This window comes from Macrobrachium rosenbergii, chromosome 46 (genome assembly GCF_040412425.1).
Source record: "Macrobrachium rosenbergii isolate ZJJX-2024 chromosome 46, ASM4041242v1, whole genome shotgun sequence".
NCBI classification, from domain to species: domain Eukaryota; kingdom Metazoa; phylum Arthropoda; class Malacostraca; order Decapoda; family Palaemonidae; genus Macrobrachium; species Macrobrachium rosenbergii.
Window position 1 is genome coordinate 13,071,567 of NC_089786.1, and position 15,617 is coordinate 13,087,183.

The 15,617-nt window shown below is 36.3% G+C and overlaps 1 protein-coding gene across 2 annotated transcripts in view; it reads right to left on the reverse strand.

Moving 5' to 3' along the window:
• Positions 1-265: 265 nt before the first annotated feature.
• The window catches only part of LOC136830224 (neuronal acetylcholine receptor subunit alpha-10-like), a 151,020-nt gene continuing 135,668 nt past the window's right edge, over positions 266-15,617 (reverse strand). Inside the window, exons 7-10 of one of the 2 annotated variants that reach the window (XM_067089523.1) lie at positions 10,818-11,023; positions 8,546-8,720; positions 3,046-3,161; positions 266-774 (exon numbers count right to left, since the gene is read on the reverse strand). In XM_067089523.1, coding sequence (XP_066945624.1) covers positions 676-774; positions 3,046-3,161; positions 8,546-8,720; positions 10,818-11,023 — 596 coding nt within the window. In that variant the 3' untranslated portion in view covers positions 266-675. The remainder of the gene's footprint in view (positions 775-3,045; positions 3,162-8,545; positions 8,721-10,817; positions 11,024-15,617) is intronic. The other variant, XM_067089522.1, reaches the window with a different exon arrangement.

Genomic DNA, 15,617 nt, shown 5'->3' on the forward strand with positions numbered 1-15,617 from the left:
TTTGAATGGATACTGGAGTGGTCAGTGTCGACTGCTTCTCCTTGTTTCTAAACGAAAGACCTAGGTGTATATATATATACAAACACACAAACATATATATACACAAGTATACCGTATATGTATATATTATATATATGTACACTTGCGTGTGTTTTCACATATTCATATACTTACCTGTACATATTTAAGCGCGTGTATGCACACCCTTGGCACTTTTTAAGAAGCGAGAATTATTACATTAAGGTAAATAGAAGATAAAATGAAAATTACCAAAACTTTTATTAATCAGAACATGGTTTTTTTTTAACGAAGTGACGTGGGAGGAGTCACCTCCCAGTTCCACGTATTACATCTGTTTTCCAATGGGTAACGTACGGAACACTTAGCATTGTTTAGAAAATGGAATCACAAAGGTGCTAAGAAGCTTCAAATAAATGAATAAAGTAATAAATAAAAACTAGGTCGATATAGGATTCCCAGTGCTGACGACGCCCTTGGGGGGGCCACCGGCAGCACGGTTGTGACACTTATGACTTCTTAGACAATTAAATCTATGACCGGCCGTCTCGCTTCCCTTTCCCGGCCCTCCTTCATTTTCTCGTTAAATTTCCGTTGACGACGAGGTTTCATACCTCTTGTTTCGCTGACTCTGCTAGAAACGCCACAGAGATGTCGTCAAGGACCGTGGGGCGAAGAAAATAGTATAGTTGTCGTCGCTATGACCGTGGACAGCAAGAAGCAGGCCAGGAGGACGCGATCGCACACCAGGGACACCTGTCACGAAGAAAATGAATACATTGAACTGTGGTCATATTTGTAAGTTAACCCTTTCGCTTACCGATGACGTATGTGAATGACATCCAAATTTAAGCCATTTCGTGACTAATGACGTACCCAAACGTCAAAAGAAAAAGATTGCTTACAGAATATGTAATCAACTACAAAATGAAACAAAATTGAGCGGTCTACCTTGAAAACTGTCGGCGATATGCGTCTTTGAACAAATAAAGGTATAATAATTTTTAGGCTCATCGCCCACAGACGTAATTGTCATATGACTCATAATCGAAAGGGTTAAGATGAAAGGCACTCAGGTTTCCGAATTGCCCTTGAACCTGTAGCAAATTCAAGAATCTTCTCATAAGTATCAAAAGCGTGTGCCTCTCCAAAAACAATCCAAGAATCTTTTCATAGGAATAACAAACGCATGACTCTCCAGAAACAATCCATTTGGGTAATCAGTAGATCCTCAACTTACCAGAAACGTTTGGAGTGCGGCCTTCTAAGTGACAGATTCTCAATAAGAACAAATATTCTTTTGTATAGGCTACGATTGAAGATTTTCAAAATATCCCAAGCCAACAGTGATTCCACGTAATTTTCAGCCTGAATTAAAAAGTAGCCTTCTTGACACATTCCTTTCATTAGTAGACTTATCCGAACTTTAATTACTTGAAAAAAGATATCCTTGCAAAACAATCACAATGAAGTAGCTCATAATCCCAGAATTATGAGAAAATGTATGCGAATATAAACCCGCTCAATGGAGCCTGAACGTACGCAGTTTCCTGTCTGTTCGCCTTATACTGTCGTGTGTGACTTCAACAGCCAGTAAGAACATACATTATATATTTCAGTGACCATGTTATCTTTGAAATTTTAATATATATACAGCAGATTCTTCGACGTGATTTTTAGTTTACTGTAAAAGAAAACTGTTGTGCCGGCTTTGTCTGTCCGTCCGCACTTTATTCTGTCCACACTTTTTCTGTCCGCCCTCAGATCTTAAAAACTGCTGAGGCTAGAGGGCTGCAACTTTGTATGTGGATCGTCCACCCTCCAATCGTCAAACATACCAAATTGCAGCCCTCTAACCTCAGTAGTCTTTATTTTATTTAGGGTTAGATTTAGCCATAATCGTGCTTCTTACAACTATGTAGGATAGGCCACCACTGGGCCGTGATTAAAGTTTCACGGGCCGCGGCTCATACAGGCATTATACCGAGACCACCGAAAGATAGATCTGTTTTCAGTGGCTTTGATTATACGCTGTTGCGGTTATACAGAAAACTCGATTGCACCGAAGAAACTTCGGCGCATGTATTACTTGTTGTAATTAAGGACACGAAAATTCTAGAACTCTGATGATAAAAAATTCCTTATTTTATAGGATGGAGGACACTCAGTATGGTTCTAAGTAGGAATGATCAATTTCACATGACATATTGTACCTGGGGACACATTTAAGTAACCAGGAGAAAGGTTTTAAGCTTTGGAAATACATACTGTTTTAGATTACAGTAAGCACCGCATGTCAGTTTTATCAATTCGTCTCCATGTACCTGTTTGAAATTTGGATTTGCATATTATTTTAGATATATTTACGAAACAAGCGCTGCATGTCAGATTTAGGAATTAGTGACGACACATCAGTAAATATGATTCCAACTCATACAAGCAAGCATGGTGAAATTTATTCGTAATCGAATATGTAATAAATTTATGCGCAATAAAACTCGACATTTAGAAAATTACAATACATAACGTCTGTAATTGGAAAATGGCCTTACACAGTTTCAGTAACAGGACTTTGCTAGTACGTATATTAACGTAACTGACATTTGGCATTACGTATCATATTTAACTGGCATTTGGACTTACATATTGTCTGTAACTGGAATTTGATATTACATATCTTTTATAAGTGGAATTTAACATTACATAACTTCTGTAACTAGATTTTCCTTGACACATCCTTTGTAACTGCAATAGGCCATGATATATCCTCTGCAAATGGGGTTTGGCAGTACATATCCTCTGTAAGTGTAACTTAACATTACGCATCCTCTATAACATGATTTTGGCAGTACATATCTTATACAACTGGAATTGACATTTCATATCCTGTGCAATTGGAATCTGACGTAACATATCCTCTTTAACTGGAATTTGACATTCCATATCCTGTATAGTTGAAATTTATTATTATATATTTCTGTAAGTGGTCACCACTTATCCTAAGTCAACCAACTTGGCTCACTCTACCTGTTGCCATTCGACCCTGACGGCCTCCCTCCTCTCGTGCTCTCCGAGACGCATCTCGTTCTTCTCGATCGTCTGGTAGACCTTGTTCAGAACTCGAACGAAATGCTGCTCGAACTCTGGAAAAACCAATCGAACATGACGGTCGTGTCTTATCAAGATATTTTTGCGGGATCAATCTTGGAAGATAAATGGAATTTACACTAAAGTAAGAAGACTAAAATTATACAAAAGATTGCATTCTTCTCGACCGTCTGGCAGACCTTGTTCAGAATTCGAACTAAATGCTGCTCGAACTCTGGAAAAAAACAGTCGAAGATGACCAGTCGTTTCTTATCAAGATATTTTTGTAAGATCAATCTTGGAAGATAAATGGAATTTACACTAGAGTAAGAGGGCTAAAATTATACAAATTAATGCAGATGTATTAATAATATTGTTTATTTACAATAAAAACTAATTGAAATACAACGTTAATTGGGACAGTACAAAGCTGTACCTTCGACGCTATTTATTACTTCCGCCTTTACACTACAACATTTTCCTGTTAGGAGAACCACCCAAGTGTAAACTGCAAATTGTCGGACAGTGTAGGTGACTATATCTATCCTTTGTACATTTAGCAGTAAACCGGTTCACAGCCGACAGCACGCCCTAGAGTGCGTTTCCCGTTTCTAAACTGCCGCATCGCGTATGTGAAGCAAATATCTCTTATCTACAGTAGGATTGCCATCCCATTACCGATGAGAGTTCGACTTGAACTTTTACTAAAAGCGACTGTAATTACCGAATGAACTACCAGACCGTAACGGACTGAGTTCACCCACTTAATCTGCTTCCCAACTGCATTTAATTAAAAAAAGATAAAAAAAAAAAATTGTGAATTTTACCTGCAGACATCAGAGTGTTAGGTTTGATGTGTGTTGATTTCCTTTTCATCAGGAAAATGTAATAACAGATTCAATTTTAGGATTGAATTACATCTTATATATAAATCTAGGGGAAAAAAGACTGGAAGTTGAGGTGAAAAGGGACGCCAGAAAAATCCCAGTAATTAAATATTTAACTAAGGTTGAAAAGGTTGAGATTTTGTAAGGCATAGGGAATGGTCTCGAGGGGGCGGCTGAGCTCGGTATTGTGAAAAAAAGAAAATGAGTAAGCCTTTTTTTAGTGGGGTTTGCTTTACATAAATACAGTATCTGTATCTCAGTTAAACTTCTGAAGTTTAAGTCCGAAAATCAAAATTATGGCGTTGCCTGGGAAAAATGAATAATAATAATATAATAATGATAATCAAAATATGGCCGAATTGCATTAATGTGGCCATTTTCCATGCATTAGGCTGCATTTTTCTGTTTCAGGCAAAAGTCCGTGTAATAATAATAATAATAATAATAATAATAATAAATAGTAAGGCATAAAGTGTAGTGTGATTTTCGTGGTGTTTTCAAAATGACGAAAATATCAGCTTTCTTACATTGTGGCGTATTCAAAGTTATGCAATCATTTCACAGGGAACTGTTGTAAAATCTAATCGATCAATAGTAACAGTAAATTTTCACTTACACTCTACATACTGATAGCATCTGTATAACTGTACGTTCAGTAAATCATCTAAGCATAAACCCAGAATACAAAAATAAATATTTATATAAGATCATCGCAGGGTGAATGTCATTATGAGATAGAGTACTTCTTAACCCAATTTGTGCTCTCTCTCTCTTGGCCGAGGGTCAAAACTTTTTTTTTTTTTTTTAATCTATCCTCCCGCAGTTAGGGGCCCCTTCCTAACTTTTTCTTTTTAAAAAGATGGAGCAGTTACGTTGACAACAGCGATTCTGCATGATATTTTATTTTTGTTTTTGATTTTTTCTCTCATCCTTTTGTTCGTTTGTCCCATTATTAGATGAAGAGTTTTTGTGTCAAAAGCGAGGGGGAAGTTTTTACCAAATCGGCTTTTTATTTTTACCACTTTTGCTAACATTTAATGACTTCAAGTAAATTACTCACTTTTTCATTTGTCTCATTATGAGAGAGAGAGAGAGAGAGAGAGAGAGAGAGAGAGAGAGAGAGAGAGAGAGAGAGAGAGAGATATCTGTGTGCCTGTCTGCTCGTATGTCTGTGATACGTATGAGATCGTAAGTTATAACAAGTGTTGAATCAAGCAGGCTGTAGTTAATCAGTTAATCAGTGTATCGTGTATCATTGTTGAATTAACTACTGTCATAAGACTGATATATAAAAACTGAATGAACTCAAATCTGTGACTGGGTTATATTCACAACCCAATCACAGGTTTGAGTTCATTCAGTATTAATATATCAGCGTCTTATGATGGTAAAAATTAACAAATTTTTCGATGGCTCTGAAAATTAATTAACAGTACCGATCATTTTGCATTACTTATGGTTGAGCTCTTAACTGAAATTGTCTTATTATTTTATACAAAGAAACTTTTTTTATTACACATAAACATCGTAACTTAGTTATTAAGCCACAAAGAAAACATGGTAGGGGTTGCTGAGATTCGTCAGATGATAAAGGGAGCGTTTGACAGAATGGGACAATGAAAAACAAGCTGACTGCACGAAAAAAGCTTTTTCAGATGAGGCTATGTGCTGCAGAGAGAAGAATAATTGAAGCGCAAGGAAAAATAATACCGGATTTTATATTTTTGCAAGCTTTGACAACAGGCGAGATTTTAACCAAGTGATTATAACACTGTAGCAGAATATCAAAAGTTTTTTTTTTTTAATTTCCGTCGCATTTTGCTATGAGTCTCTGGTTTTCTGGTTTCTTAGTGTTTTATATATATATATATATATATATATATATATATATATATATATATATATATATATATATATATATATATATATATATATATATATATATATAGATATATGTATGTATGTATGTATGTACTGTATGTGTATTTATAATGGGTGTGAGGGTGTGAACCAGCCCATGAGAGGAAAAGGTTTTATGGTAAGAAATTAATATGTTGTATTTATATTATACACACACACACACATATATATATATATATATGTGTGTGTGTATAAATATATACGTTTGTGTGCATGTAATATAAATACAGCATATACACTTATAACTGTTAAGCCTTTTCGTCTAGCAGGGTCTGGTTCAAGATAAAGGCAAGGACAAAGGTCACTGCCAAATTCACGCTTTAACAGCTGAATCTTGGGTAAGCCCTTTTTGCAAAATACAACCATCACATTACATGTTTCATACACCTACACAGGTGGATGTCAGGCTCCTCATCTCTAGTGTATACCTCTTTCACACCATTTGAATACACCTTTCCAAGTTTTCCACTCTCCCATGTCTTCTGCAATGTACACACATTTTAATATCCTACCATCCCCATTCTCCCCACATGCCCAGATCCTCTTCACTCATTCTCATCATTCCTTGCACTTGTATCTACCTTCTTATCACTTCTGTCACATCTCCACATTTCTTACCCCTTTCACTTAAATACTATACAAATAATTTATCCATACACCGCCCACCAGTTTATCGTTCTTTCGCATTCAACATCCAAACTGAGAGGACGCAACTATATCTATATCTATATATATATATATATATATATATATATATATATATATATATATATATATATATATATATATGTATATATGTATATATGTATATATATATACACACACACACGCATAATAATAACCTGAAGAGAACTTGAGTATGTCTGCTGGACAAAGTTCAAAGGTTGATAACCCTTGGCTCATTGACACCACACGTATGAATTGCATGGGTAAATGTGTATCATTCATATATACTCATTAATATCAGATTCACTATACCTTGGTAATAACTCACACTTAAAGGCGCAATATATGATAAGCACGCCTACCTGACCAGGATTCGAACCTATGCCTTTTTGGTTGCTCTGCCATCACTAGACTAACAATCATAGTAATATTTCATTCACTTTTTGCCATCATGTATATTAATATTCATAAGCTGATCATGAATACTTCAAATTTTTTGCTATCAAAGGTAGTAAATGATAATTAGTACATGTATGTGGTTCAGCGGTTTTGAAAACCCGTGTTGAAAATAATTTCTGCCGTTATTTGCTCATTAATTGATATAACGATTCATAACACGTAAAATAAAATCGTTCAGCTCCCAGATCTCGCAGGTATCGCGCAAACCAGTGAAATTATAACTCTTATTTAATTGTGAATAGGGGCATTAATTAAAGGGACTCTTCTGAATTGAAAGAAAAATTGTTCATCATTCACCTCAACAAAAAGTTTCTGTATAAATAAACTGTTATTATGAAAGTGTGTGGTAATTATCGTAGGGAATCAAGCCGAGTCTTACGTGGATAAAATTTTAAATGTCATTCTCTGTCCCGCGTCCAAAGCTGTGCATCAGAAAGAGAGCAATAAATCATTTAAAATTTTCGTATTAAAGTAAAAAAAAAAAATGTTAATAATGGTAAAAATAATGAAAATAGGGATGTTGAAACATTGCTAGTTTAATGGAGTGAGACAGGTGTTTGAACAGTCATGCAAAAATAGAAATGCACAAGATTTATTTAAACACCAATCTGTCTTTTTAGTTTTCTGCAAAAGAAAACTATTGTGCTGGCTTTGTCCGTCTGTCCGCCCTCAGATCTTAAAAACTACTAAGGCTACAGGGCTGCAAATTGATATGTTGATCATCCACCCTCCAAACATCAAACATACCAAATTGCAGCCCTCTAGCCTGAGTCGTTTTTATTTTATTTAAGGTGAAAGTTAGCCATAATCGTACTTCTGGCAACGCTATAGGTATCAACAACATTGCCAGCACCGGCCGTGGCTGAGTTTAATGGCCGCGGCTAAGAGTTTTATGGGCCGTGGCTGAGGCCACCACCGGACAGAAAACTCGATTGCGCCCAAGAAACATGGGCGCATTTTTTACTTTTTTTTTTCTTTAATTCAGTAAGTAGTATATAAAGCATTAAGATAGATCTTTCAAAATGTCATAAGATTTTCTCCTTTATTTTTCTTTTCAGTTATTATGTGGATTTATGGCCATCCATGGTAGGTTTGTTCAGGGATTTAAAGAGTTGCTTTGAAAATAGATTAACAAAGCCTTACTGATTCTCCCAATCTCACAGGTGTAGGAAGGATTCATTTACTTATTAAAAAATTTATAAATGTAAAGAATAACATCTTTTAGTTGAGCTATTTTTGTTTACATAGATCCGGATCATCTGGGTACAGACTAACAAGGCCAACACAATCGACTGCAGCAGGACTGACTGCTACCGGAGCAAATGGGGTCAAGTTGAATTAGGGAACATATATCTATATTTGAGTCTTGTAAACGAGTTATCCCACGGAAATATCGCAACTCACCTCTGGGCTTATTTTAGTAAAAACACACTAAAAATTCAGACACAGCGTCTAATTGTGAATCATCATGAATTGTACCATACTGAGAGAGGAGTTTTGTGAGGTACCTGTGACCTGTGTTGCTGTAGGTGTGGCTGTTGGGGTATCGTTGTTGGGACCCATTTGTTGTCTCTGTGCAGATCTCGGCGACGTGCGGAAGTTATCCGTAACGTCTAACTCACGGATGTGGATTTTTTCCATGCTCATCGAATCCGTGCGGCCACATGGCTCGGGTCTCAAATCCTGTGTCAAAGGGAAGTCAGGTTTAGACAAGATGAAATGATACAGCATAAGTAGTTTTTCTTTATGTTTCTGTATTTTTATTTGTAATCATAAACTCTTGTTTCAAAAGATTCTACAGTGATATCAGACTGGATTTAAAATTCTTTTGTCTAACTAAAACCCTCTGTTGAATTTTCCTTCCATTTATTAGGAAATAATCCAAATTATTTAACGAGATGTTTGGTGAATGAAGTAAAGTTATTCCAAATAAATGCAATTTATTTTAAATTCAATATTTTCAAGTTTCCTTCGAAACTACAGCATTAAAACAGCCGGGTCCCTTTTGTATATCGCTAACAGCAATAAACAATGGGTTATTGTCTCACGGCGACTTAACCCCGTCTAGAGTACCCTTGGACGATAGAGCAAGTTGACCATGCAGAAGTTGGTTTATTGCAGCAAAAGTCAGTTTACTTGCACAGGAAGGGATTCTAAATGACTATTATCCTTTCGTATTATTTTCTCTGCAGATGAAATTATTGACGATCTGAATGAGAAAATATGCAGTTTAATTTACATTTTTGAAGGAGAAATTCTTTATCAGCAGAAATAAGATCGCATGAATATGATATTACAGGACTTACAACTCTCACAGGTGTTACGGATTTCAAATTTATATTCAGTGAATCATTCATATGGCTTGAATAACTTTGGCAATCCGACTGACAGCAAATTTAAACTGCATTTTGTGTAAATCATCGAAACAAAAAACAATCAAGTGTCCCTTGCTGAATTACGTTAGAATGAAACAGTACGAGTGAGAGATTTAAAAGAAAATTAACTTCATTTTTCATTCTGTGAGTTCATTCATTAGTTTTACTAGTGCTCGAACTTACTCTTCGAAATAATTGCCTTTTGGCCGTTTGATTCTTCGTTGCAGCTGAAATTGACATAATTTTCCAAACATATTAAAAACAATACGTTGCTTGGGATTGGATATATCCAGCTATATCTGGAAAAACGTTCAGTGTTAGAGAAACACGTGCGTGGTGTTGCTATATGTTCTTTAACGGCATTGGCACTTCCTCTTGATTTATTTTAATTGTGAAATAAAGACTAAATAGAATTGGCTTATGCAACTGAAGTATATTTAGAGAGAATGAAGAAGCGAGAGATAGGCGACGGTTAATATACAGACAAACGTGTATGAATTTTCATAAATGCACTCGTAACACTATACGCATAAATTATATGCTGCGAATGCATACTGCATTTATAGTAAATCAAATTGAGTTGCCAAACACTTTCTATCTGTCAGGAGCTGTGTAAGTTTATATGGCTCCTTAATCAAAAGATTTTACCCAAACTTTGTTCAATGAAATTCATAGCCGTTGATGGTCTCGAAAGAAACCGTGGATTCCATGCTGTTTTAAGGTTACTCCGAAAGGTTCCGAACGATTACGTGCGTTGGAATAAAGTTGACATTTTTCAGGAATAGTGATTAAAACCGGCAAGAGGAGAAGAGCCATGAATAAACGGCATGAGAAAAACTTTGAGGGAAAAGAGTGATGGTAAGGGAGACTCAAAAGGTTGCGAAACTTTTGAGAAGCTTTTGGAAAGCGAGAGAGAGAGAGAGAGAGAGAAAGCTGGAATCACTCCCCAGGAAAAGTCTTTCATCATCAAGGGGAGAGGCACGGTTTATGGAGACAGTCCAGAAATAGATAGATTGGTGCAAAACTAAAACGATGCAGACTGACACACAGGTAGACTAGGTAGGTTTTAGTAAAATGACAAAAGGAAAATCTACCATTTGTCTTTGTTTATATAAACATATATATATATTTTATATATGCATATATATACTATAATATATATATATATATATATATATATATATATATATATATATATATATATATATATATATATATATATATATATATATATATATATTATAAAACTTAAAGTCGGAGATTTTGGTGTCAGTAAGATTACCTCATTACCTAACATTTTAGGAATTTTTCTTTCTTTTAGGTGCCCTTTCGTTTTCTCAATAAAAGGCAATTTAATCATGTCAGAGTTTCTGATACTAATGAAGCTTCTTAGAACATAACTTACGTTTTGTAGGATAGTCTTATCATCCTTGACAGACGTCGGTGGTTCAAAATGGAGGAAGACGAGTCGCGCCATCCCCCCTAAAACCACTTTTTTGACCACAGTTGGGACCTCCAGCCCCCTGATTCCTCGGTGGTGTATGTTCAGCGTCAGCACTGACAGCCCAGAGGCAAAACTGACGAGGCAGATTGTAACACCGTAGTACATACCTGAGGGAGAAATAGTTTATTAAATACTGCACTCGAATATTGTTATAGAATCGTTTATCTATGTTCAGAGTTCTAGCCCGAGGGAGTTCCAAGCGATTAAAGATGTAAATCATCTACACCCAAATTATCTCAAATATTAATACTGATTCTAAAATACTAATTGCATTACTAGGCATTGTATTATGATCTGGAAAATAATCAAAGCAGATTTTAAGCCAGTGATAATTGTCTCTAACTAATACCACCTTCCTCCCTTCTAATTCCGTAACAGTTGCAGTTGTATATTGCTTAAATCAGTAATAAGTCTCTCTGTTAGCCTTAGGGTACTGTTTATTTCATACATCATTCTTTTATGGTTTTATTACATTTTCGAGCATATATTAAAAATCTCTAGTGTTGATTTTCCAGTTCAAATGTCCATAAGAACAGCTATCACAAAAATAACCATATACTTCGATTAGTAGTACTTCAGTCCTGATCGCTGTAGAAGTGGAGAGGCGTACTGTAGTGGACCAAGAGTAATAATGTGGAATATACTCTTTTCTTCCTCCCCCTTGTAAAGCGCACACGCACTGCGTAAAATGTGCAAACTTTTGAAATTTCAATTCATCCTCCCTCCTGTCAAACATGGCAGAGTTTCGAAAATAGCCAACTGCCATTTGACTTCCGCTGCCCGAAACCTTTGTTCTCTGCGATTCTTGCGTCCTTTCAGATCCAGCCAAATTGGTTCATAATGTTCAGCGACCTTTTTATGACCTATTGCATCAGACGCCAGTAGGTCTGTTGCTGGTGCCAATAATATGTCTGCGTTGCAAGCAGGTTCTAGTATATTGCAATATTACATCCATTTGATTCATTTGCAGGATTAGCAGCTCAAAATGCTGCATCATACCCAGTTGGAAGGAAGATGTAAAATGAGATGAATGATCAAAAATTAAAACTGTAATGTTTAAGCAATCACAATAAAAGACTCGAAACTTCGGATTTAAAGGCATCATGAAAAGTCAGACTCAAGGGAGCAATTAGCGTGAGATTTACGGGAATTGATTGAACTTCCGTAAATGAAAAAAAAAATGAGATGGAATTTTCTGGCATAGTACTTTCAGAGACAGAGAAAATAGCTGAAGGGTAATTACGGAATATTACTCAGGCAACAGTCTGCTAAATCGTATACACGCGTAATTAGAAACTGCTCGTAATGAATGAGAGCGATTATCATTGTACTTGATGAAACTTTCTCGGCATATTTATATTTAATTTTAAATTTTGGATTATTTTTTCTTTCTGGTATAGTTCATTAGAGATTTGCGTCATAATAGCCTTCTAAACTGTTTTAAAGTATCGTTGTTCTGACTCGTACGTTGGCTTCATTTTGAAATGAAATAAGCCACGTTATTTACCTGGACTTCTTTGCCAGGAGTTCGGTTGCGCTGAGACAAACAAACAAACACAAAAAAAAAAAAATAGGCAAGAGCACGAAAAATAGACTAATCGGACGTAATTCTCTTTCGCTGTATTTAATTTCTTTTCGACTTTCCTCTGATTCCTCTTCTCCTACCTACGCCCTTTACCTGTTGCCATGGCCCCTCCCATCACTCACGAAAGCAATTAGCCAGTTTTATTACGTGGAACTAACTATTTTCTTTTAAGTAAACAAAAATTTGTAGTTATATTTTATGTTTTTTTTATATAATTTTATTCGGGTATTAAAAATCACGCACAGAACTTGGAATCCCTAGCAACCTAATCTATTGGAGACAGCGTTTTTTTAATCGCCTTTCCTCCCACATTTTTGGTTCTAATATCACCTGAACATTAATTTTCGAGCAACATATTAGCTTCGAGAATTTAATTTTCGAAAAGTGAGATAAGAATAATGTAAATTGCTTTAGTTTGATATACAGTATAATTAATGTTCATCTATTACCATTTTCGAATCACTGGTCTTCAGTCCCCGTGGGGGGTTAGTGCCGTCATGTGGTGCACTGTAGGCATTACTTAAAGTTCTTTGCAGCGTACCTTCGGCCTCTAGCTGCAACCCCTTTCGTTCCTTTTACTGTACCTCCTTTCATATTAGCTTTCTTTCATCTTACTTTCCACCCTCTCCTAACAATTGATTCATAGTGCAACTGCGATGTTTTCCTCGTGTTACACCTTTCAAACCTATTACAGTACTGTCAATTTCTATTTCAGCACTGAGTGACCTCATGGGTTCCAGTTCTTGGTCTTTGGTCAAAAATCTATATTCAATTCAGCTAATCTGCAGTAAGTCTGGTTGTCTTGCAGAACTAAAGTGTGTCATAATCTGAAGTGTCCTTTGCGCTATTATGATGGCGATTGCGTAACGTAAAGAGAGAATAACCAAGCCGACTATATTCAGTCATTTGTGCTATTTTTAATTTAACAACCATTGGTTCACTGAATCTCTCAGTTGAGGCACTTAACTGGGAGATCAGGTAACTGCTTTCCCTGTTACCTTATTGCTTATTTGTCTTCAGAGTATTTCTTCTCTCGTTGATGTTATTCATTGTTTAGGCTGTTGTAAACAGCTTTAATTATGGATTTATTTTAACCTCCATTAAAGGACGGCGTTCTCGTACTGAGACAAGTTATATGTATAGTGAAATTAATCTTTAGAAAAAAAATAGTATTATCCAACAACCTAATATTTACCACGCAACGTATTCTCTTTGTAATTAATTATGCCAGTGATAATTTAATTTAATAACAGGAGGTGATTCTTAGGTGGCGGAATAATCGAAGTTTAGGGGCTTAGCGCCTTTCTCAAGTTGTCCAAGGAATCCTCGGAGGGTAAAGGGGGTGAAAAGGGAGTGGGGTGGGGGGTTAGGGGGAGGAAAGGAAAAGGGGGCCGCCTTCCAAGGGCAAGTGTTCGGGCTGCTTCAAAAGTTTGGACATGTGACATGTCACACTCGTGTCGACGGGCGATCAGAAATTGTACTTTGAAATGAGACCAATAAGATTATCTCTCTCTCTCTCTCTCTCTCTCTCTCTCTCTCTCTCTCATGCAAAAGCTGCAAAAAAAACTCCCGTAAAATACGCATGCGCAGATAAATTCTGTGTGATATGGTAGTTTGAACATGGAAATTTGTACACTGAAAGTACAACGGAAAGTCACACATATAACTTGGAATGCCTTGAAAGCTAGTTGCCCTGCATCACTATCTCATTCCCTTAATTTCTCTAATTAATCATCATCGACAAGATGTCTTCAATCCAAGTTACGTTTAATGGGTATTTGGGACCTTGTCGTGGGTGAAGCTTTTGTAAAGATAAAGGTAAATATTAATAATTTACAAAGGAATCTGCGTAAAAAATGTTGAAATGCCATTGTAAACAACAAAATTTGAAAAAAAACTTAGGTCCCTATAAGACAAAGTACCTTTAATTGTTAAGTTTTCTTGTTACAGCCATCAAGCCTTTTACAAATAGTGGCACCACCCGAAAAAGTAAACTGACTTCTTTGTACTGTAGCGTTTTTTTTTTTTCTCTGAAATACTTATGTGAAATCACGGTAAGAAACCAAGATTAAAAATAAGTTTGTAGACGAGAGTAGTTTCAACAAATAGTCATGTGTTGATTACAAATGAACGAAAACAACCGAAGTTCTGTAACCTCATGTGCCACATTTTTATTTTTAACAGTGCAAGTTTTCTCCAGTCACTGCGAAGGTGGGACATTCTCTTCTGTATGGGTGTCACAAACCCATTCAGCCCTTGGAAGATATTCATCAGGCTCCAGACAATATAAAAATTTTTAGGGACAATAGCAGGAAGGAGGCAAGGCAAGCTGCTTCAATTTGAAACAAAAGGAAATTGGTCTGTTTCTCATAGGCAGATGAGACAGGTGAGTGATGGTCATCCTGCCTCAAAGACAACTGCTTATAGGCGGTCTGCTACAAAGACTTCTTTCAACTTGGTGAAAGCATTGTTTCAAAGCAATGATGACAATATCGCAAGGAATTTTCTACACTTCGCCCAACAACATGGGAACTACAAGAAGCCATCTGAGTGGACCATATTTGTCCGGACACATAACATTGCTGTTCACCAATTGCATTCACAAGTGTAGGACTTTTTAACTGTTTTACCTGGTGATATTCACTTCTCCAAATAAGCCGATTCTGTTGCCAGAATACCAAACTGAGTTTCTGAACTCCTGGGAGGCACCAGGTACAACCCAACATCGCTCAGAACGAAAAAGGAAGCCTCAGTCATACTTTGTGGAAGCTTCGGCTCCCGACAACTCTGCTGTGGGATGTGAATGGTTGTCAATGACGTTTTACGTCATGAGAATGAGACTCTTTCTCTGAATGATTTTTCGGGTCAAGAAGCCTCAGTTTCCATGTCGACTAAATATTGTTTTGCCACGTGAAGCTTTTACATGGAATGTTGCATATTGCTTTTTCTGTACTGGAATTCCAAACAATCTTCCTGCAGTTTTTTAGCCTGAGGATTTCAATATATGTCTTAATGCGGCATGTCCTTGAGATGAAAAACAACAATCTACTCCCCCTATGCTTGGTCTAAGCCTAATTATTAATTGATTTAATCATTGCAAGGATTAATCTTAGGTT